This window comes from Prionailurus bengalensis, chromosome E4 (genome assembly GCF_016509475.1).
Source record: "Prionailurus bengalensis isolate Pbe53 chromosome E4, Fcat_Pben_1.1_paternal_pri, whole genome shotgun sequence".
Lineage (NCBI taxonomy): Eukaryota > Metazoa > Chordata > Mammalia > Carnivora > Felidae > Prionailurus > Prionailurus bengalensis.
The window spans coordinates 27,811-49,224 of record NC_057360.1 but is presented as its reverse complement, the minus strand read 5'-3'; the positions used below and the strand labels follow the sequence as shown (position 1 = coordinate 49,224).

At 44.4% G+C, this 21,414-nt stretch overlaps 1 protein-coding gene across 4 annotated transcripts in view; it reads right to left on the bottom strand.

Annotated features, from left to right (window-relative positions):
* The window catches only part of DISP1 (dispatched RND transporter family member 1), a 183,865-nt gene that overhangs the window by 148,669 nt on the left and 13,782 nt on the right, over window positions 1–21,414 (bottom strand). The window contains exon 2 of one of the 4 annotated variants that reach the window (XM_043567755.1): window positions 12,399–12,560. The exons of 1 other annotated variant lie outside the window; for it this stretch is intronic. In XM_043567755.1, coding sequence (XP_043423690.1) covers window positions 12,399–12,560 — 162 coding nt within the window. Of the gene's footprint in view, window positions 1–12,398; window positions 12,561–21,414 lie in introns of those variants that run through there. 2 more of the 4 variants (XM_043567759.1, XM_043567757.1) reach the window with 2 other exon arrangements.

Sequence of the window (21,414 nt, the reverse complement as noted above, 5' to 3'; positions counted from 1 at the left end):
GTAGAGGAGTTTTTTCACCAAAAATAAAAATAAAAAGTAAAAACTGCTGACAATCATTTAAAAAAAAAAAAAGGATTCTATTAGTAAAGGGTGAATGGAAAGTGGATGTTGGAGAATAAACAGCACCCTCTGACTCAGCACAGAAAAAATTTTTACAACATATTAAATAAGAAAAGCAGGAAATAAAGCAGAATCAATTTTACATGTCTCTGTGTACCCATACACACAATTCTTTTTTCCTCTATATAAACAGTGGTTATCTTTGAAAAACTAACAACAAACAGAGCCACGGTCCCCCAGTCGATTCCCGGACTGACGCCAGTTTACAAATCCACACCCTCCTGGGATAAACACCCTGGATATTGACTTGCCCTCCTTAAACACAACGCTTCTGCCAAAACTACCATCTGTGGACTTATAAAATACCTTATCCATTGTCATGGTATTCCACACAGCATTGCTTTTGATCAGGGAACTCACGTCATGGCAAAAGAAATGCCACCGATGGGCCCACGTTCTTGGAATTCACAGGTCTTCCCAAGTTCCACACCATCCTGAAGGCGCTAGCTTTCCGCTACAACAGTGGAATGGCGTTTTGAAGACTTGGTTACAGGGCCAGCTAGGTACTGGCAACACCGTGCAGGGTGCTGACAAGGGTCACCAGAAGACTGTCCACATTCTGAACCAGCATCCAATAATCGGGATCCCTACCCTGATGCCAGGATTCATGGTGCGGGGGTCCAGGAATCCACAGGTAGAAATGGACACAATACCACTATTACCCCTACTGACTTACTAGCATACTTTTTGTTTCCTGTTCTCATGACTTTATGCTCTGCTGACCTAGAGGACCTAGTTCTAAAGGGAGAAATACCATGCACCCATAGACACGGTTTGTTGAACTGGGAATTAAGACTGCCACTTGGCCACTCTGGGTCCCTTTCCTTTGGGCAAGGAAGGGAGCTGTGGTGTTGGCTAGGGTGACTGATCCACACTCTCTAGGAGAAAAGGGACTACTACCCACAATGGAGGTAAAAGCATGTCTGGCATACAGGACATCCCCTAGGCTATCCCTTAGTAGTGCCGTAATTAAGATCAATGGAAAACTACAACGCAATCCAGGTGGCACTACTAACACTCCAGATCCTTCAGGAATGAAGGTTTGGGCCACTCCATTAGGTAAAGAACCACAACGAGCTGAGGCGCTTGCTGAAGGGTACACAGAATGGGCAATAGAAGAAGGGTATAAATATCAGCTATGACCACGTGACCAAGTACAGAAATAAGTCTGCAATGGTCATGAGTATTTCCTGATCTTGTTATAATTGTGTTTACATGTCTACATACATAAAGCCAATGTCCATATGAAGCGAAATTCTTTGCTCACATGTATTAATACGCACAAACACAGCAACACCAAATATCTCTGAGGAGATGCGTACAAGTGCCAAGTTGACAAGGGGTGGACTTGTGATGGCTAATTTTATGTGTCAGGTTCAGGGGACTAAGAGATGTCCAGACAGCTGGCAAAACCTTATTTCTGGGCATGTCAGTGACGGCATTTCTGGAAGAGCATTTGAATCGGTGAACTGAGTAAAACAAGACTGTGGTCTTTTCTGTTTTCTTTTTGCCGATGTGGGTGGGCATTATCAATCCTTTGAGAGACTGAACAGAACAGAAAGGCAGAGGAAGGGTGAATTCACCCTGTGTTTGATCTAGGTCATCCATCTGCCTGCCTTCAGACGCTGGCGCTCCCGGTCCCCAGGCCTCTGGACTCCTTTGAGGACTTAACCATCAACATCCTCCCTGATCCCCAGGCCTTCAGACTTAGACTTGAGGACACTATCAACGGCCCTGGTTACGGTTTACAGACGGCAGCTTGTGGGACTTCTCGACCTGTATAACCGCGTGAGCCAATCCCTGTAATAAACATCTATCCACATCTATCCAGGTATGGAAGGCGCTCTCAGTATTTAATTCCAAATCCCTCATTTTACACTAATAATAACAAAAACTGAGAAATCAAAAGTGTTGCTTTTAAGGTCCTCCAGCCAGTTAGTGAAAACAAGGGCAGGTAGAGGTCGTACATTGGTTTCCATCCCTGGGCTCTTTCCACTATGCTGTTCCATCTTCCAGGGAAGGCAAGCTTTGTCTTGTTGTCATTAGTCATTCCCATGTGTTAAATGGTTTAAGAAATTTTTCCTTCCACATGAGAACAACGTTCTGGTCCCAAGTGGATCTGAAAGTCTGCTCAGACATTACCACTTCAGTACATTTACTGAAAATGAAACAGATTTTTGAAGTACAGAACAAGTTTTTAAATGTTTGCAAGGCAACAACTTATTCCCACCGTCCATTTCATTGAGCGCAGCAGTGGTGATCAGAGCTGGAAAGCTCACTTCAGTTGTATTACCAATGGTGGAGGGAGGAGACGATGACTCCGGTACAGGGAGAATACAGCACGACCGGTGTATCTCATGGTCCTGATGACTCCAACTGGGTTTGAGAAGATTATTCAATACCTTGGTCAAGGATCCAAATATAACCCACGTAAAATTAAAGAATAAGTGACCCTTTCAAAATCTGAAATCACCTTTTGTTCCGTGAAGCTGCTTCTGACAACGGGTGTACAACCCAGCAGAATGCAGTGTCTGCACTCTCAGAAATCTATCTATGAAAGAGCATAACAGATATTTAGCCTAAAAACCAACACTGAAACCCACAAGATGGGAATGTGGAATGCTCATATCAAAGGAACTTATTCTCAATGACACACAAATAGCTACACATGAACACTTTTACCTAGATAAAAATTAATTAGATAAAATTAACCTAGATAAAAATTAACCACCATTAACTGGTTCCTGTTAATGCTGCCACTGTACCCAGCACTTTTTTTAATTTTTTTTAATGTTTATTAATTTTTGAGAGACAGAGACAGAACATGAGTGGAGGAGGGGCAGAGAGAGAGAGAGAGAGAGAGAGAGCGAGAGAGAGAGAGACAGGGAAGCAGGGAAGCAGCCTCCGGGCTGTCAGCACAGAGCTCGACGCGGGGCTCAAACCCATGGACGATGAGATCATAACCTGAGCTGAAGTCATACGCTCAACCGACTGAGCCACCCAGGCGCCCCAGTACCCAGTACTTTAACATATGATTTTTCATCTCAACAACCCCGCAACATTTTATTTTTGGCGCTGATAAAAAAACAGTGAACATTCACCAGAAGTTGAGTAACTCGGGAGCACCTGGGTGGCTCAGTCAGGGAGCGTCTGACTCTTGATTTCAGCTTGGGTCATGACCTCACAGTTTATGAGTTCGAGCCCCTGCATGAGGCTTTGCGTTGACAGCACAGAGCCTGCTTGGGATTCTCTCTCTCCCTCTCTCTGTCCCTCCCCTGCTTATGCTCTCTCTCCCAAAATGAATAAACTTAAAAAAAAAAAGGGTGGGGGAGGAATTGAGTAACTTGCCCAGTATCAGTAACTCATATGTAATCTTACCAAGAGTCAAATACTTTCAGAAAAACGAACCTGAAGGATATATTTTGCTTATTAAAGAGAAGGATATGGGCATTATCTTCAACCATAAAGTCCTAACTACCATCTCTGCGTATATGAATGTGGACTTACGTACGCGACACAAACAGCGTAGCATCTGGAAAGCAGGCGGCCTGCAGGACACGTCAGGGGTACGCTACTGGCTCTGACAAGACGTCTCAACGGAGAGGCCCACGCACCCCATCACGTCTACGTTATCTTTCCTTGGACACAGACCAAACTCCTTTTCTGAATTCGCCATTCAACCGCCAAGTCTGCATTCCTGTTTGCCCAACTGCTACCCCCACATCCCTCGTTTCTACATCTGCGTCCTCCAGATTCCCATCTATTACCTCATTCCTTTTCATTGGAGGCAGATAGAGAACTCAGAGAGCCCAGAGCGAGCCTCCGGCCTCTTCCTGCAGCGATGAGCCCCCGAGAGTTAGCCTATCCATCCCGCTACAGGGTAGGGTGCCATGCTTTGTTCACAGTCTTTTCTCAGATGGAGAAGAAATACCCCAACTTCCGAGGACAAGGGTTGAACAGCAAGAAAATGATTAAAAGTTCTTAAACTCCGAAATGAACAAAAGGAGATAAGCGCGTGTAACAAAAGGTCCTGCTCAGGACAGGCGTTAAGGGCACCGCGGCACACCGCCCGCCCGCCTCCGAGCCTCGCGCCTGCCACGCACAGCTCTGTGGCTCCTTCGGCCTCGCCTTCAGGCCTCGCTGCGACAGCCACCGGCAGGAGGAATCCCTTCACTAAGATTGAGAACTACTTGCTCAGAGAGCCACAAATCAGAGGACAGGCCAAGAGTCAGGCCCACGTCGTCTGGCTCCACTTCCACCGCACCCACAGTCGCGGAGGAAACACGAATCTGGATGCCGTCAGGTGGATTCAGAGCCCACCTGGGGCACGTGAAGTGAATTCCATGCTTCATACCGTAGTGTGGGTCGTGGCGGAGCCGTGTCCACCCGAGGAAAGCAGGGAGCGGCGAAAGGGGCGTCAGCTCTCCAGAACAAGGCGCAGCAAGACCCCAGCCTGAGCCCGTCCTCCAACCCCTCCTCGGGCCAATCCTCCCCCTCCCCCCGGGCCCCGCTCACAGTTAGCAAATGTAGAAAAATGGTCCTACAGCCTAGTGGGGGGGGGGGGACACCCCACTATTAAATACTGTTAACCCAGGACCAGAGTCCGTGAAATGTCCCTCAACAAAAAGGTAGACAGTCCAGAAGGACTTACTTAATGTTCATCCTTTTGGGGTCGCCTGGGTGGCTCACTCAGTTCAACATACGATTCTTGGTTTCAGCTCAGCTCATGATCTCATGATTTCATGGGATTGAGCCCCGTGTCAGGCTCCACACTGACAGTGTGGGGCCTGCTTAGGATTCCCTCTCTCTCCTCTCTCTCTGCCCCTCCCCCTTCAAAATAAATAAATGTTAAAAAGAAATCTGTTTTCAGACTTTTCTTTCTTCCTTAAAAGTATAGTCAAAGTGAGCCTCCAGACAGAATGCAAACTGGGGTAGCCACTCTGGAAAACAGTATGGAGGTTCCACAAAAAATTAAAAATAGAACTACCCTATGACCCAGCAACTGCACTACTAGGTATTTACCCAAGGGATACAGGGACACATGCACCCCAATGTTTATAGCAGCACTATCAACAACAGCCAAAGTATGGAAAGAGCCCAAATGTCCATCAACAGATGAATGGATAAAGAAAATGTGGTACATATATACAATGGAGTATTACTCGGCAATCAAAAAGAACGAAATCTTGCCATCTGCAACTATGTGGATGGAACTGGAGGGTATTATGCTAAGTGAAATTAGTCAGAGAAAGACAAAAATAATATGACTTCACTCACATGAGGACTTTAAGAGACAAAACAGGTGAACATAAGGGAAGGGAAACAAAAATAATATAAAAACAGGTACGGGGACAAAACAAAAGAGGCTCATAAATATGGAGAACAAACTGAGGGTTGCTGGAGGGGTTGTGGGAGGGGGGATGGGCTAAATGGGGGAGGGGCACTAAGGAATCTACTCCTGAAATCACTGTTGCACCATATGCTAACTTGGATGTAAAATAATAAATAAATTAAAAAAGGGGGGCGGGGCACCTGCGTGGCTCAGTAGGCTGAGCATCTGACTTCGGCTCAGGTCATGATCTCATGGCTCGTGAGTTCGAGCCCCATGTCGGGCTCTGTGTTGACAGCTCAGAGCCTGGAGTCTGCTTCGGATTCTGTGTCCCTCTCTTTCTCTGTCCCTCCCTTGCTCATGCTCTGTCTCTCTCTCTCTCTCAAGAATAAATCAAACATTTAAAAAAAATTTAAAAAAAAAAGCCTCCAGAAAGGGGAGTATTCAAAAGTTTTTTTGGAAGTCATCTGGTGGTTCTTATAGGGGAGAAAATCCATTTCCCTTCTACCTTTCTAAGTTCTCAGACGGGTCTCTATAAGACAAATTCACGAAAGAAAGCACACAAATTTACTTCATACAAACTTTACGTGATACAGGAAGCTTCATAAGGAAATGAAGACCAAAGAAATAGTTACACTAAATTTTCATACTAGGTTTGATCAAAAGTAAAGAGAAAATGAAAAAAAAATGCAACAGGACAAAAAGGAATATGAGCCGAGAGGGGTAAATGGGGAAACAGTCTTCTCAGTGTCCCTCCTCTTTGGAGAGAAGGGTACTCCTTTCCTCCGGCACAGGGAGGGCACCTCCCATTTGAGGGTCTAGACCCACTTCAGGGAAGGTCAAGCAGTCCTCCCTGCACGTGCCATTTCTCGAATTCCTTCCGTTTATAAAATTCAACGTGCCAAAGGGCCATATTCTGGGGTAGCACGTCCTGAACCCCGTCATTCTCCCGTGTGAAACTTTCCCAGCAGGTTTCACAGTCCACACACCGAGCTGGTGGACTGTCCTCTAACCTAGTGACCCAGTGAACAGCGTCTCGTCTCAGGAGGTGGTAGTGCAGGTGTGAGTAGGTACCCCCCCGCCATTAGGTCTCTGTATGGTGTGAACAATCAGGCCTTTAAGAAGGGACGTTTCCCTAGAAGCAGGAGGAAAACAAAGATGGTTAGAACAAACTATCAACTCAGTTTCTGAGTCCAGAAGGCAGTCAGGTAAGATTCTACCTGCTCGGCTCAAAGCATCTTTCAGACGGTGGAGTGAGGACAGGGGCGACATTGCAACAGATTCTCCGGCTTTGCAGTTCGAACGTCTGTGTGAGGCCATCAGGTGACCCCATGAACTTCCCGAGTGGCCCACACGGCTACAGGCAGGAAGGGAGCTCACACATGACCTGCTGGGTCACATCAGGTCAGCTAGCCTCAGCTTGCAGGGTTCAAGAAAAGGACAGTTTTAGTTCTGAATGGTCCCAAAGCGAAAGGGTAGGGAAAAAATTAGAAATGTTAATTTGGAGTCTTACAGCCAGGTACTCAGAAAACCAGAAGAACTCAGGATCCAGCCCACTCTATAGACAGATACTTTAAGAAAGTTTACAATTTCCTAATGAAAACCTTCAACTCAATCGACTACAGTTAGCTCCTGAAATACTATTTTTCTCTCTTTAGTCACTCCCATTTCTATCAAAGGTAAGAAAGTATTTGTTTGCAAAATAAGCCTAGCCTCAATAAGTGGCCTGATTATTTACACAAGTGCAGCTACAACATTTGTGTTCTGTGGTCAAAGTGACTGAGATTTTTAAGTTTGCTTTGCTGCAACTTTTAAGGACTCTCGGCTTCCAAAGTTTCTCATGGCTGGGAAGCCAAGCCAGGAAACTGCCACTGTATTTTGCCTTCAGCACCTATAGATTTGGCTGAATTCCTCTCTTCCTAAGGGTCCCAAAATATTTTAAGGTTCCTGGGCCTCCCAGGAAGCGACATTCCTTACCCACTTATAAGGCTGGGAAACCTGTAAGCCAGATACCAGGCCAGTTTTTCCCCCAAGAGAGTTTCATTACCACCGCTCTATAAAGACCATCTTAGTTCCTTAAAACCGTCCGGTCACATCTAATTGTACACATCATTCTCAAATATGACAGTCGAGTCAACATCGGTAATATCACCAAAGCTTTCAATGACATCCTATTACAAGGAAAAGAGATTCTTGTAGGACCTATGCAAATAACGATATTGCCATGAAAATAAAAAGGCAGTAAGAGTCCCGGGGTTCTGGAAGGACCAGGGAGGGAGGGAGGGAGAAAAAGGGAGGGAGAAAAAGTCATTGTTTCATCTCCGTTCACAAAAGTATACTTTACCAAACTGCTATAAGTAACAGACAGTTTAAGAGAAAAACCAAATATTAAAGAATGAGCAATGTTTCAAACAACAAGTTGTCAAAAAAAATTATAACTCTCCTCAGCAGTTCAGTCTCATGTAATTAATTCTTCTTCTGGTTGATCTTTGATCAGCAGTTTTAGGAACCCGCAAACGTCATCAGTTTGGAAAATTACTCAGACCACTGGCATGGTCTCAAAGTCATTCATGGGAGGGCATCACTGGGCACTGTGGCCTGTAGCTGATTGTAAACACTTTCAGACAAGGATCAGGAGTTAAACACCACCACCACCACCACCACCACCACCAGTCCGTACACGACACAAGACCGTAAAATGGCCCTGGTTAAAGGTCTGATGAGGTCATTCCGACGTAACCGACAAGGCACTGTACTTCAGTTACATAATAACCAGAAGTATGACTGATAACCTGATGCTGAACACCTCATAAACATCAAAAGTGCTGATGAATTTCCATGAACTTCATACAATTCGGAAATATTTATATTAATAGTACATATCCATACATTATAACCTAAAGAAAGCTTATCGTCACTTGATTTGACAATACTTCCAACACAGTTTAATACAGCAAATAAGCCCAATTAGTTTAACATCTCTCTCTTTTACAAAGTGAGAAACAAATCCTTTGAGATTTTCCAGGGACTTTCTTTAAAAGCTCAAGTCAGTTTAAGTCACCAAGACTTTATCTAGAATTAGATTTTGGAAAACTGGTCAAAACCGTCAACAGATTTGAATGCTTGATCAAATAGCACCATAGATCATTCTAATACTTAATTATCTATTTAACCAAAATGACAAAAGTTCCTAAAGCCAGATACAGAAGGTAACATAGTTGTGAAAAAACCCTTAGCTGTTTTAATATTGAGAAGATTTTGTTTTCTTAAGTAACCAAAGACCTGATAAGCACAACTTGAAGCCCAGGAAATCATTCTGATAACAAAATTTTGGTTCCCCAGGAAAATTACTTAAAACATAAAGAAAAAATCTTTTTACAATTTCTTAATGAAAGCACACCAATAAGCCAAGAAAATTCACCATTCTAGTTTTACATCAGTATACTTCTGATATTAAGGTTCATCTTTTCTTTTAATTTACAAAGAAAGCTATTCAATCTTGGCAGCTTGGCAACACAATAAAATCCCTTTTCCTCAACCCTTCTACAAACTTTTAAAAAATGCGTCTACCTAGTTTTCATTTTTCATCTACCTACTCTTTTCATTTTTCTATTCTAGAACAGCCAGCCATATCCTATATTAGGACAAATTACTTTCTCTCCTAACAAAAATATATCCTTTACAGCTTATATACTTTTTCTTATCATAAACACATTTTCCTTGCATAGTTTGCATACTTTTCTTCTTTGTCTTTATTATTTCTAGTAGCTTCATTTACACAATCTATAAGAATGTTTAACCCTCAGTAACCCTAATTTTCAGTGAAAACTAGGAAGCAGGCAATTATGAGCTGTCTGCCACATGCTAACATCCTGTAGTAAACTAGCAAATCTATGAATTCATTACTTCAGTTTCTAGAGGCATATGCTTCCTCTAAGTACAACTTTTGGATGTGACAAAGGACATGTTTGCTAAATAGATGCACATAAATATCTCTTGTCTCTCTATAAAATTTAAGAAGCAAAAAGTACATACATTTATGTTCTGCAGTTAGTATTCCAGTGCTTTATCTTATTTGGAAATGGTCTAGATATTCAGTGAACATCCATCATTTAACTTAGTATAGCTTTAATGTTTCAAGTTATCAAAAAATTTTTGGAAACTCTTTTTAAGTGGACAGGGGAGCCTGGGTGGTTCAGTCGGTTAAGCATCCGACTTCAGCTCAGGTCATGATCTCCCGGCTCCTGAGTTCAAGCCCACGTCGGGCTCTGTGCTGACCGCTCAGAGCCTGGAGCCTACTTTCGATTCTGTGTCTTCCTCTCTCTCTGCCCCTTCCCCACTTGTGCTCTGCCTCTCTCTCTCTCAAAAATAAACATTAAAAAAAATTTTTTTAAAGTACACATATTATACAACAAGATTGTTTTTAAAAAGCTCATAAACTTTTACCTCTCTTACATTAATTCACTTGTTCTTAACAAGTATGCCTGAATCAATCATGAAAATTTTGTGAGATATTAAAGAAAACTATCCATCATTTTAAATGATTTTTCTTGTGGACAAATCAGGCAGGCATGAAAAATACTTGATGTCTCCCGTCTTTCTTTCTTTCTTTTTTTTTTTTTTTTTATTTTACTGTTGTCCTTGACATATATCAATTTATTTTGATTGTACCTTTTGCTCTTAGGTTGGATTTATATTTTCATAATCCTATGCATTTAGTAGAGATAACATAAGCTCATGTGACCAGTAAACCCAGGTAGGAAAAAACTGTATGGCTGCATTATATTTAAGGCTGACAACCTTAAAAATTTATCTGTTTTGATTTTATTAACAATCTTAAAGCTAGCTTTATTTACCAGAGGTTAACCCAGATCATGTGACCTTTAAAATAAAAGGCTTGTGTCAGTTTCTATATTCCTTAGAGTTGCAGCAGAGTTGTAGCAATACTTGAATTTATGTAAGTGCTCATTTATCTCCAAGCCAACTTGAAAAGACCTCCTTTAAGAGATTGTATAAATGAACCTGGTAATACTTTCCTGAGATAGAAAAATATCACATACACATAACCTACAGATGCATACAAACACAAAGATTTCACAGCTTCCACTCTAGAATTTTAGCGGTGGGGTACCTGGGTGGCTCAGTCAGGTAAGCATCTGACTCTTGATTTCGGCTCAGGTCATGATCCCAGGGTCATGGGATAGAGCCCTGCATCGGCTCAGCCTGGGGCCTGCTTAAGATTCTCTCTCTCTCCCAGGGCGCCTGGGTGGCTCAGTCGGTTGAACATCCAACTTCAGCTCAGGTCATGATCTCACGGTTCATGAGTTTGAGCCCCGCGTTGGGCTCTGTGCTGACAGCTCAGAGCCTGGAGCCTGCTTCTGATTCTGTGTCTCGCTCTCTCTCTGCCCCTCCCCTGCTCATGCTCTGTCTCTTTCTGTCTCAAAAATAAATTAAAAAAAAAATTTTTTTTAATTAAAAAAAAAAAAAGATTCTCTCTCTCTCTCCCTCTGCCCCTCTCCCCTGCTCACACACACTCTCTCTCTAAAATTTAAAAAAATAAAATTTTAGCGATGTGTCCGTAAAACATAATAAAACAAACTCACTGGTTTTTATCCATTTTATATTTTTATCTGAATTGTGTTTGTGACAAAGAGGGTAAATTGGGGGTTACCTCCTCACGATGAGGGCTAATGCTTTGACTAATATTTTTGGAGAAGGCTTAGAGGAGTTTTATTTGCCCTGACTGGTAATCTTATGAGGGCTGTAAGCTACATTTTACACAAGTGACTGAAGAGACGTTTAGTGCAGTCTCCACTGCGCATCTGAGCAGATAAAATATTACATCAGTTTCCAATTGGCCTTTTTTCTTCTCAGCCTGATAATGCTGGGAAGTCTGAAGTTCAAGTGTCTGTGGAGCTGGAGTGGAAAGAGGTCTGGCAGCATGGACAGAAGGATGGATGAGATAGGGGCCGGGGTTGGGGGGGGTTACCTGTTGAGGGACCCAGGGGACTGAATGGAGGATCAAGGGAGCAAGAGGAAGACAGAGGAGGAGAAGCCACAGGCAGACAGATGTCTCAGAGGAGCAGTTTGCCATTCTAAGTGTCCTAAAGAAGCCAACGACATTCCAAATTATCCTCGGCAAAACCGCGCCGACACAAAGGGACATAGAGGGAGCTGGTGACACACGGTGGGCAGGAGCTGGAGAAGGGTTAGGAGCTCCCACGGGAGGAGCAGGATCAGAGAGAAGGGCCGACTTAAAAAAAAAAAAAATCAGCTTCCAAGGAGGGCAACTTCTGACCATGTATTTTTTTTTAAGACCTCCTTTAAAATATCTTACCAGGTTTCAGACAGGACAGACAACAAATACCCCTGACAGTCATGAACTGCCCCCACCCCGACTTTTTTTTTTTTTTAAACCAAAGCTGCACCTGTTTCAAGTGATTCCAAACTGATAATAAGCCTTTTATGACTTAAAACCAATGAGCCTTTTACGGCTCAGACACGGATACAACCAGCTTCGCAACGAGGGTGCAGAGGAATCCTCCCACCATCCAGAGCCAGAAACAGCCAAGAAGAGACGCTGACAACACGGCTGACAGGTGGCACCAGTTTGGGGGAGGGGTGGGATTAGCCACAAATGGGGTGCAACTCACAGTTGTGTCCAGCCACGCTCCTGGGGACCCCAGCCCGACAACTGAGCCCTACACACACAAGTGTATAACCTGCACGCCCCGTGGTGGAAAGCCACGCCAAGCTTTCAGGGCGAGAGATGAGACACACAGGAGGACCAGGACAGCAAGAGTGTGGGGGAGTCCCTGGAGGGAAAGGGTCAACAAATGGCTGCCCAAAATCAAATCCACGAGAGTCACAATTCAAACATCTAGTTTCTACAACCGTTTCCCCCTGCTAGTCTGAATTTGGAACAGAAGGGACAAAGATAAGCACTTACCGTTTTCTCTCTGGCGTAGACCAGGCACTACACGAAGATGTGAGACAGCTGGCCGCGGCAAGAATTCCAGCCTTTCATGGACTTTGGCCAGTTCTCCCAAGATCCCGTCTGCAGACTCTGGAGTGAGCAGGGTCCCAGCCAGCCCCTCATGGTCACCAGAAACTGCAAGGGAGGAAAAATACCTTTTCTCTCTACTCTTCTAAATTTTTGGCTGGGTCTCTGTGACAAAAGACAGATTAACAAAGAAAGGCATATTATTTGTTTTAAACGTAAGTTTTATGTGACAGAGGAGCCTCTGTAAGGAAATTAAGACCAAAGAAACGGTTAAACCTAACTTTTCATACTGGGTATGACGAAAACAATCATGGGAAAACACGATAAGATAAAGGAAGATAAAAGCTAGGAATAGTAAACTGGGGAAACTTAGCAAAGACTGTTCATTCAATTCCCCTTGGCATCCCTCACCCTCAGAGAAGAGTGCGCCTCTCCTCTGGGCACAGGGAGGGCACCCCTCGCGTGAGGGTCTGTGACCTGTTTCGGGGGAAGGTCAGAAAGTCCTGCCTGCACCTGCCATTCCTCAAATTCCTTCAGCTTAAAATATCCAACATGCCAAGGTGCCATACTTTGGGGTAGCGCGTCCTAAACCCCATCATTCTCCTTCAAACCAGTCATTTCCAGGGTGCGCGGGTGGCTCACGAGTTATTTCCTATGATTCTCAACGAAAGAGCTTTGCTAGTTTGTTAAGAATGGGTATGCAAGTCCTCCCCCACCCCCAGGTTCAGTGCAAAACACTCCAGCCAGGCACAAGGACAAGGCGGACTTCTGGTTCTGGCAGCAGAAACCTGATGGCCGGAGAGCGCCCAGAGAGGCTGTCTTACAGATTTCAAAATGCTTTTTAAAACGTAGGGCAGAGCTAGCTGTAAAGCCAGAGAAATGTTCCAAGGCGGAAATGGTAAGAAAGCACACACCTAGAGGCGAGTTAGTTCTGAAACCAGCATGTCCTATGCGCATCCGCACGGAACTTGAAGAGGGGAGCTAGAACTTGAAGAGGGGAGAGGAGAAGCTAGAGGAAAAGGTCACGGGAGGCAAACCGGTGGGTGTATGCCAGGTGCAGAGCAGAAACCCTCCCACATAAAGCCCTAAAGGGGAGAAGCATTAAAAAACAATTCATCGTACTGTTGATACACACGAAGGAATGGTCAGAAGGAAAAAAAAAAAAAAAGAAAAAGAAAAAGAAAAAAAAGATAAATGCATATGGGTAAATCTAAACACTATGTCATTTTCTGGGGTTAAAAGATCAAGTCCCAGAACTGTAATGCCAATAAAGCAGTGTGTATCAGAAAGAGGCTGATCCTACTGTCCTTAACTTCCTTAGGATAACCAGTAAAAGAAAAGAAACGGAATGAAAGCCTTCCAGCAGAGGTCAAAGCGTGAAAATGGAACGAAGACAGAAGACAGCACAGGACAGGACAGAGCATCCGGGCCTCGGAGTCAGAGCCCCAGGTGGGGGGCCCAGGGTGGAACCCTAGCTCTGCACCTGGCAGTTCTCTCCACAAACACAAGCCATCCGCTTCTCAAATTCCAGTTTCTTCATCTTTAAAAAGAGAAAATAGGGGCGCCTGGGTGGCGCAGTCGGTGAAGCGTCCCACTTCAGCCAGGTCACGATCTCGCGGTCCGTGAGTTCGAGCCCCGCGTCGGGCTCTGGGCTGATGGCTCGGAGCCTGGAGCCTGTTTCCGATTTCTGTGTCTCCCTCTCTCTCTGCCCCTCCCCCGTTCATGCTCTGTCTCTCTCTGTCCCAAAAAATAAATAAACGTTGAAAAAAAAATTAAAAAAAAAAAAAAAAAAGAGAGAAAATAATACAAAGCTTCCAGCCCAGGATCTGAGTTAACATTGGAGTACCTGATACCCGGCCCCAAGCCGGTTCCCTTCCTGCTTTTCACGACCCTAGAGTGTGTTCACCACCAAGCAGGTCACTGCTGCAGGCAGCTAGATCAGATCATTTTTATCATGAATACCACAGCTGGTACAGTCAACTATACTCCTTCCTTATTCAGCTAAAAAGATTCCAAATAAAACTGTAGCATAACGTAGCTCAAGCTGTTTACTGTTCCAAAAGTGTGCTTACATGTATAGGTTTTCGCAAGAAAGATGAAGTTCAGGCTGAAGCGAATGCCCCTTTCGTAGTAAAATGCAAAGGCTAACACTTCGTATATGATAAAGAAAACCCAGTAGCTGCTTTCTTAGATACCTACTGACCTGTCCAACCCCACCTTTCTGCAAATTAAAAAAAAAAAAAAAAAAAAAAAATTTTTTTTTAATTATATCACCTCAAAGATATAAAACTCATTTCAGCTAGTTAAAATTTGTTAAAATTCAGAATGAGCATATAATCCCAAAATACAATAACATCTTGTTATATAAAGATTATTTTGTGAATTTAGAAACTGTGCTCCAAAAATCAGAGTGTTCAGAAAAAGATAAATCAAGTATTTCCCAATAATAGTGTTATAAAGGTGGACTCTAGGACAAAATAACGTGAGACTCCTTGACTTCAACAGCCCACATATGGATTATCCCTGCTCTCTCCACACCCCCTTTTTAAACTGTCCATGGCCAATTTTATTTATTTTTTAATTTTTTAACATTTATTTTTGAGAGAGAAACAGAACACAAGCAGGGGAGGGGCAGAGAGAGAGACACACATAGAATCGGAAGCAGGCTCCAGGCTCCGAGCTGTCAGCACAGAGCCCGATGAGGGGCTCGAGCCCGTGAACCCTGAGATCATGACCCGAGCCGAAGTTGGACACTCAACTGACTGAGCCACCCAGGTGCCACCCAGGCGCCCCCTCCATGGCCAATTTTAAATTCTGAGTGGATTTTTTCTCTTCTTCACAGGATGCTTCCAGAACTTCCCCGTCTGTACATTTTAAAGAACAGAAATTAATTTCCATAACTAAGATAAACTTCAAGGCAATTCTGTCCCCCAAATTATAACATGACCCAAAATAAAGTATGAATGCTTTAAGGTTTTTGTTTCTACCAGTATAAAGGTCTGACTACCCCCGACTTTGAAGCACACATGGCAGTCAGCAAGGTGACCCAATCCTCTCATCTGAATAAAAATGCTAAGAGCTGGGGGCACCCGGGTGGCTCCGTCGGTTAAGCGTCCAACTTCGGCTCGGGTCATGATCTCACGGTTCGTGGGTTCGAGCCCCGCGTCGGGCTCTGTGCCGACAGCTCAGCCTGGAGCCTGCTTCCGATTCTGTGTCTCCCCCTCTCTCTGTTCCTCCCCTGCTCTCACTGTCTCTCTCTCACTCTCTCAAAAATAAATAAAGATTACAAAAAAATCTTTTTAAATGCTAAAAGCCGAAAATGTTTTGCAAGAAACCAACTGGCAACCACTGAAACTAAAGATGAAAGTTGCACTAGAACAGAAATGGAAAACCCTGCATGTATACACACGCTCCAACAGGAAATGACGTACGTGGTGGACCTCAGGAGTGAAGCCCTCAAGAGCGCTGTATTCCACACCCAGCAAGGCCTCGGGGCTTGATGCGCGGCACAGCAGCCAAGGGCTACGGCCCTGAGGTCAGGGTGCCCAGGTCCAAATCCCAGGTCCAGTTACTGTGCGACACGGGCAGTCTACGTCCCTTCCACAGACCTCAGTGTCCCTAACTGTGAGGCTGGCATGATAGCCCTTAACAGGCCTGCAGAAGGGGTTAAACTCGAAAGAACAGACACAAAGTCCTGAGCACGAGAATCGGCATGTAATAAACATTTAATGATTCTAGCTGGCCACGGGATCCCGTTTCTCTTATTTTATAAGACGGCACGACTGGAAGCATCAAAAAGCACCCTGCGCAGTTGTTAATTAAAGAAATTGTATTTTAGTCACTCACTCCCTGACAGGAGGAGGTAATCCTAATGCCCATCATACAGCATTCAGCCAACACAACCACATCCAATACCAAACAGCCACAAATGAAATCATTAATAATTATTAAAGCATACCAGTGACCACTGACCTGCTCACCTGAGCCCAGAGATCTTATTACTAACGATCAGGTTACAGTATTAAGGGACTAATGAAATTTTTCTGTAATATACTGCCGCAGTGATCTTGAGAGGCAACCATAAAAAACGGTAATAAAGCCTGGGGCGCCTGGGCGGCTCAGTCGGTTGGGCGTCCGACTTCGGCTCAGGTCATGATCTCACGGTCCATGAGTACGAGCCCCGCGTCGGGCTGTGTGCTGACAGCTCGGAGCCTGGAGCCTGTTTCAGATTCTGTGTCTCCCTCTCTCTCTGACCTTCCCCCATTCATGCTCTGTTTCTGTCTCAAAAATAAATAAACGTTAAAAAAAAATTAAAAAAAAACATAATAAAGTCAAAAATAATCAAGAACCACCAATTACTCTGCAACCACAATTCAATATGCCCCCCTCACAGCCTTAGCAGCTGGGGGTGGGAATCGGAGATGCGAGCCTACTCAAAACAGTTTCGTTCGTTTGTGTAATACGTTCCAGGGGCATGAGGACCCACGGCAGATAATTCCAAAAGTCTGGTTTGCATTTGACCTTGATGGCCTAAGAAACCCTAAGCAGTCTCAGGGAAAGTAACACCTAGATCTAAAACCTACAACTCGGGGATGGAAAGAAAAGACCCTTAAGAACCCTGGAATTCTCCCATCACCCCCCACCCCCCATCCCCAGGGCAGAAACTATCTGAGACGGAACTGTGACCTGGCAGCGATGACCACGGGCAGCACCACTTGAGGTGACGTCTGGAGCAGGAATCTGATAACCACTTACTTGGTAGCCATTAATTTACTCTTCGTCTCAAAGCGGCCTTTTTATCTCGGTTTAAAATGAGTGAAACTGTCTAAAATTTTCTTTGCAGCAAATGGAAATGCATTCATCATCACTCCCCATCATCCTTTTCAGCTGGCAGTAACTTGTGGTTGTAAAGCTAGACAACAAAAAAGAGCGTGGGTGATGTTAATCAAAGCCTGGATTCCGGCCCTGCCCTGCAGCATGCTGTAATGGGGGAAAAGTTCCTGCTTCACATTCCAAAGGAAATGAATTCTTCTGTGAATAGCCCCCCACGCTAATGCCACCTCTCGGTCTGTCACTGTTTTCATCCATGCAGCAAATATTTTGTAAGCACTTACTACTTTGTGCTAGAAGCTACGATAATGACAGCACCACCCTTGTCCATAATACACTGACTGCATTTCAGGGAAGTTTAAAGCGGAACGTGTGGATCCCAAACACCACTACGAGTGCGTGAATATTAAAAAGAGCTCTAGAACCAACATGCTGTTCACACTCTCATAGAAAGTGCTTTAGGGCAGACCCGGAATTTAAGGCGCTTTGAAAACATAGAGGAAAACTGTACAATCCAAAGCAGAAAGGCTTTAGAATTCGCTTCACCGTTTCTAAGTGTTACAAACTTAAACAAATTATTTAATCTCTGCAAACTTTGGTTTCCTCATCTATACAAAGGAAATATAAGCATCTACCATAAATAAGGTTGTCGTGAGGCCTGAATACAATGTACAGTAAACGGCTGGGACAGTGCCTGGCATACAGTATACGATCAATAAATAGAAGCCAGTATTAGTAGAGACATTCTCAACAAGAGGAACGCATTTAGTGGTGACCTTCACCCCTTGATGGAAAAAGTTAACTGTGCCAACAGAACGCAGCAGCATGGTTCTAAAAAGCAAAGTGAGAGCCTAAGCTTCATGGGAGAGGGTGTGAGCTGACAACATGGAAAGCAGGAGAACCCACCTCAGGGCAAGGTGAAGACAGGAACCTGCAAAACGAGATGTAGTGAGATTACAGAGGAAGCACCTGCAGAAGAAAGTCAAGGGGCAACTCCACCGATCCGTCAAGTTGGAAAATGTCTGTCTCCCCCCATGATTCTGTCTCCTCTCCTCCACTCCTCCGGGGAAGAAGTGTGTTTTCTCTGAGAAACTGGGAATCCAAAAAAAGGAAGTCTGAAGAAACAAGGTAAAGAAGCCGTCTCTATGTATTAAACCACTTACTAACACTTTGGATTGACAGGTTTTTGTTTGGTTCTACAAATTCCAGTTTAAAACACACGATTTATACAATTGCATATAATAAGTAGACCGATCAGTCATTCCACACTTTCCTCTGAATTAACATCATCAAGTAATTACAGATGAGCTGCCAGTTACGAGGGAAACGGAGGTCTGGGGGAGAGGTTAAGGGACACAATTAGAGCAACGGGGTGACGCTGACACGTGCGGCGCCTGTGAGAGGGGATGCACCACAAGGGAGAGGACGACAGAGCAGGGAGAGGAGGGGACAGCAGGACAGCGCCCACCAGCGGCCCTGGAGCAAACACGATGGTCCACAAACCGCTCCGGCTTTTTAGGGCGAGAATTACCAGTACATCTCACTGAAAATCAAGTGCCACTAGAGACTACAACACCTAACTACCCTAGGACTTTGACACCGGACACCACATAAGCTGAAACACTGGGGCCTGAAAATACAAAACTGTTCAACCTTACGATCAAACTACAGAACATCCGTCATTAAAAAATTAATGTTCATTTAATTGCGTCGTTTTTTAAAAAAGCAGTTAGAGGTTGCTAAAAAGAAACTTTTTTCAAGTTTATTCATTTATTTGGAGAGAGAGGGAGGGTATGAGCAGGGGACGGCCAGAGAGAGAGGGAGGGAGGGAGGGAGGGAGGGAGGGAGAGAGAGAGAGAGAGAGAGGGAAGGGGGGAAGAGAGACAGAAAAAAAGAAAGAGAGACAGAGAGAGAGGGAGAGGGAGACAGAGAATCCCAAGCAGGCTCTGCACTGACAGCATGGAGTCTGATGCAGGGCTCAAACTCACAAACCATGAGATCATGACCTGAACGGAAACCAAGAGTCAGACGCTTAACCAACTGAGCCACCCAGGAGCCCCCAAAGAAACTTTTTCAACTGTACTTCCCTCCCCTAAGGATCTCTTTCAACTTTTCCAAACTTTTTTTTTTAATGTTTTATGTATTTTTGAAAGAAAGAGAGACAGAGAATGAGCGGGGGAGAGGCAGACAGAGGGGGAGACACAGAATCCAAAGCAGGCTCCAGACTCCGAGCTGTCAGCACAGAGCCCGACATAGTGCTCGAATTCACGAACTGCAAGATCATGACCTGAGCCGAAGTCAGACACTTAACTGACTGAGCCACCCAGATGCCCCCGAACTCTTTTTGCTTGTGAATGTAGACACACACAAATTTCTCAACTTAAATTTAAACCCAGCCTACAAACCTGTGCTGAGAGCTCTCTTCCAGCCCCACGGGTTGCAGAGAGAGCCCTTATCAACAGATCTTCAAATGTCACAAAGGCTGCTTGAAATTATATCTAAACACATTAAGTTACTCGGAGTCAAAAGCATACCCTACCAATGTTCTGAATACAGTGAAATGTTCCCAGGTCCAGTTCAGAAATAATTATGCAATAAAGTTGGGGCAGAAACTCTATGCCTCAGATCTAGTAATCTCATATTTGATCCCATACAATGAAAAAAATCTGTTATTTAATTACTGCTGAGTCTATATCCTGAAGTGCTTTTGTATCTTAAGAAGCAAATACCACAGAAAATGTCTTTTTTTTTTTTTTTTTTAAATTTTTTTTTTTTCAACGTTTATTTATTTTTGGGAGAGAGACAGAGCATGAACGGGGGAGGGGCAGAGAGAGAGGGAGACACAGAATCGGAAACAGGCTCCAGGCTCTGAGCCATCAGCCCAGAGCCTGACGCGGGGCTCGAACTCACGGACCGCGAGATCGTGACCTGGCTGAAGTCGGACGCTTAACCGACTGCGCCACCCAGGCGCCCCCACAGAAAATGTCTTTTAAGTCCCTTCTCTTTGGAGTTGGCATCCATTGAAATATTTCATTTTGGGGCGCCTGGGTGGCTCAGTTGGTTAAGCGTCCAACGTGAGCTCAGGTCACGATCTCACGGTTCGTGAGCTTGAGCCCCGCGTCGGGCTCTGTGCTGACAGCTCAGAGCCTGGAGCCTGCTTGCGATTCTGTGTCTCCCTCTCTCTCTGCCCCTAACCCACTCACATTCTGTCTCTGTCTCTCTCAAAAATAAATAAACATTAAAAAATATACATTTTTCATTTTGTTTTTTACTTACAACCTGAAGGAAATGACCCTTTGAAGAGGAAAGGGAGAAGTTACTTCAAAATCCTGGACTTTCGTTCCCCTTTCCAACTGTTATCTTTGTAGTTATATTCCAAAGTGCAAAAAAAAAAAAAGTAAAATTAATTGGAAATAGTGCCATATTTAAGTACATCTTTTCAATGTGATGAAATTAAATTTGCAATTGAAATACAACCCCCCCACAAAGCGCGTAAGAGTGCGGCAGCGGTAAGAAAGAACTCCACGTAGTCAGGGACGTGCACCTGCCTGAAGAAAGAACCCACGCTGCAGAACTGCAGGGTGGCAGAGAGTAGCTAGAATAAGCGACAGGGGAATTAAAAAAGGATCTCACTCCAGCAACACCTCCTGATAAGACCCTCAGGCAGCTGCCATGATGTAGTATAAAAAAGCTATCACTTTTGAGTCCTACGTGCCGGGCATTATGCTAATAAGCACTACATACATCATCTCCTTCACTCCCTCTAACGACTTAGTGCACTGGGAATCATTATGCTCATTTTGCAGGTAAGGAAGTAAACTCGGGTTATGCCTCAAACCTGGCAACCTTCTCAAGAATCCATTTACACCCTCCAACGTCTTCTCTATGCCCCGTGGAACCCTTCAAATTCCCTTCTAGGGGACTTCCAAGTCCCTGCCCTGTGCCCCTTACAGAGAGGAGCAGGGTCCCCGCAGCTCCCTGTTCCTCTGCTCTCTGACGGTCCTCGCGAAGGAAGGCTCCCTCAGTGAGGTCTTTCAGGCCACATGTTCTCTCTACTTCCAGGTCCTCTGGAACATCCCCTGTGAACCAACCGACGGCTAGCTTGTACTTGTAAAACCTCTCCGAGCCTCAC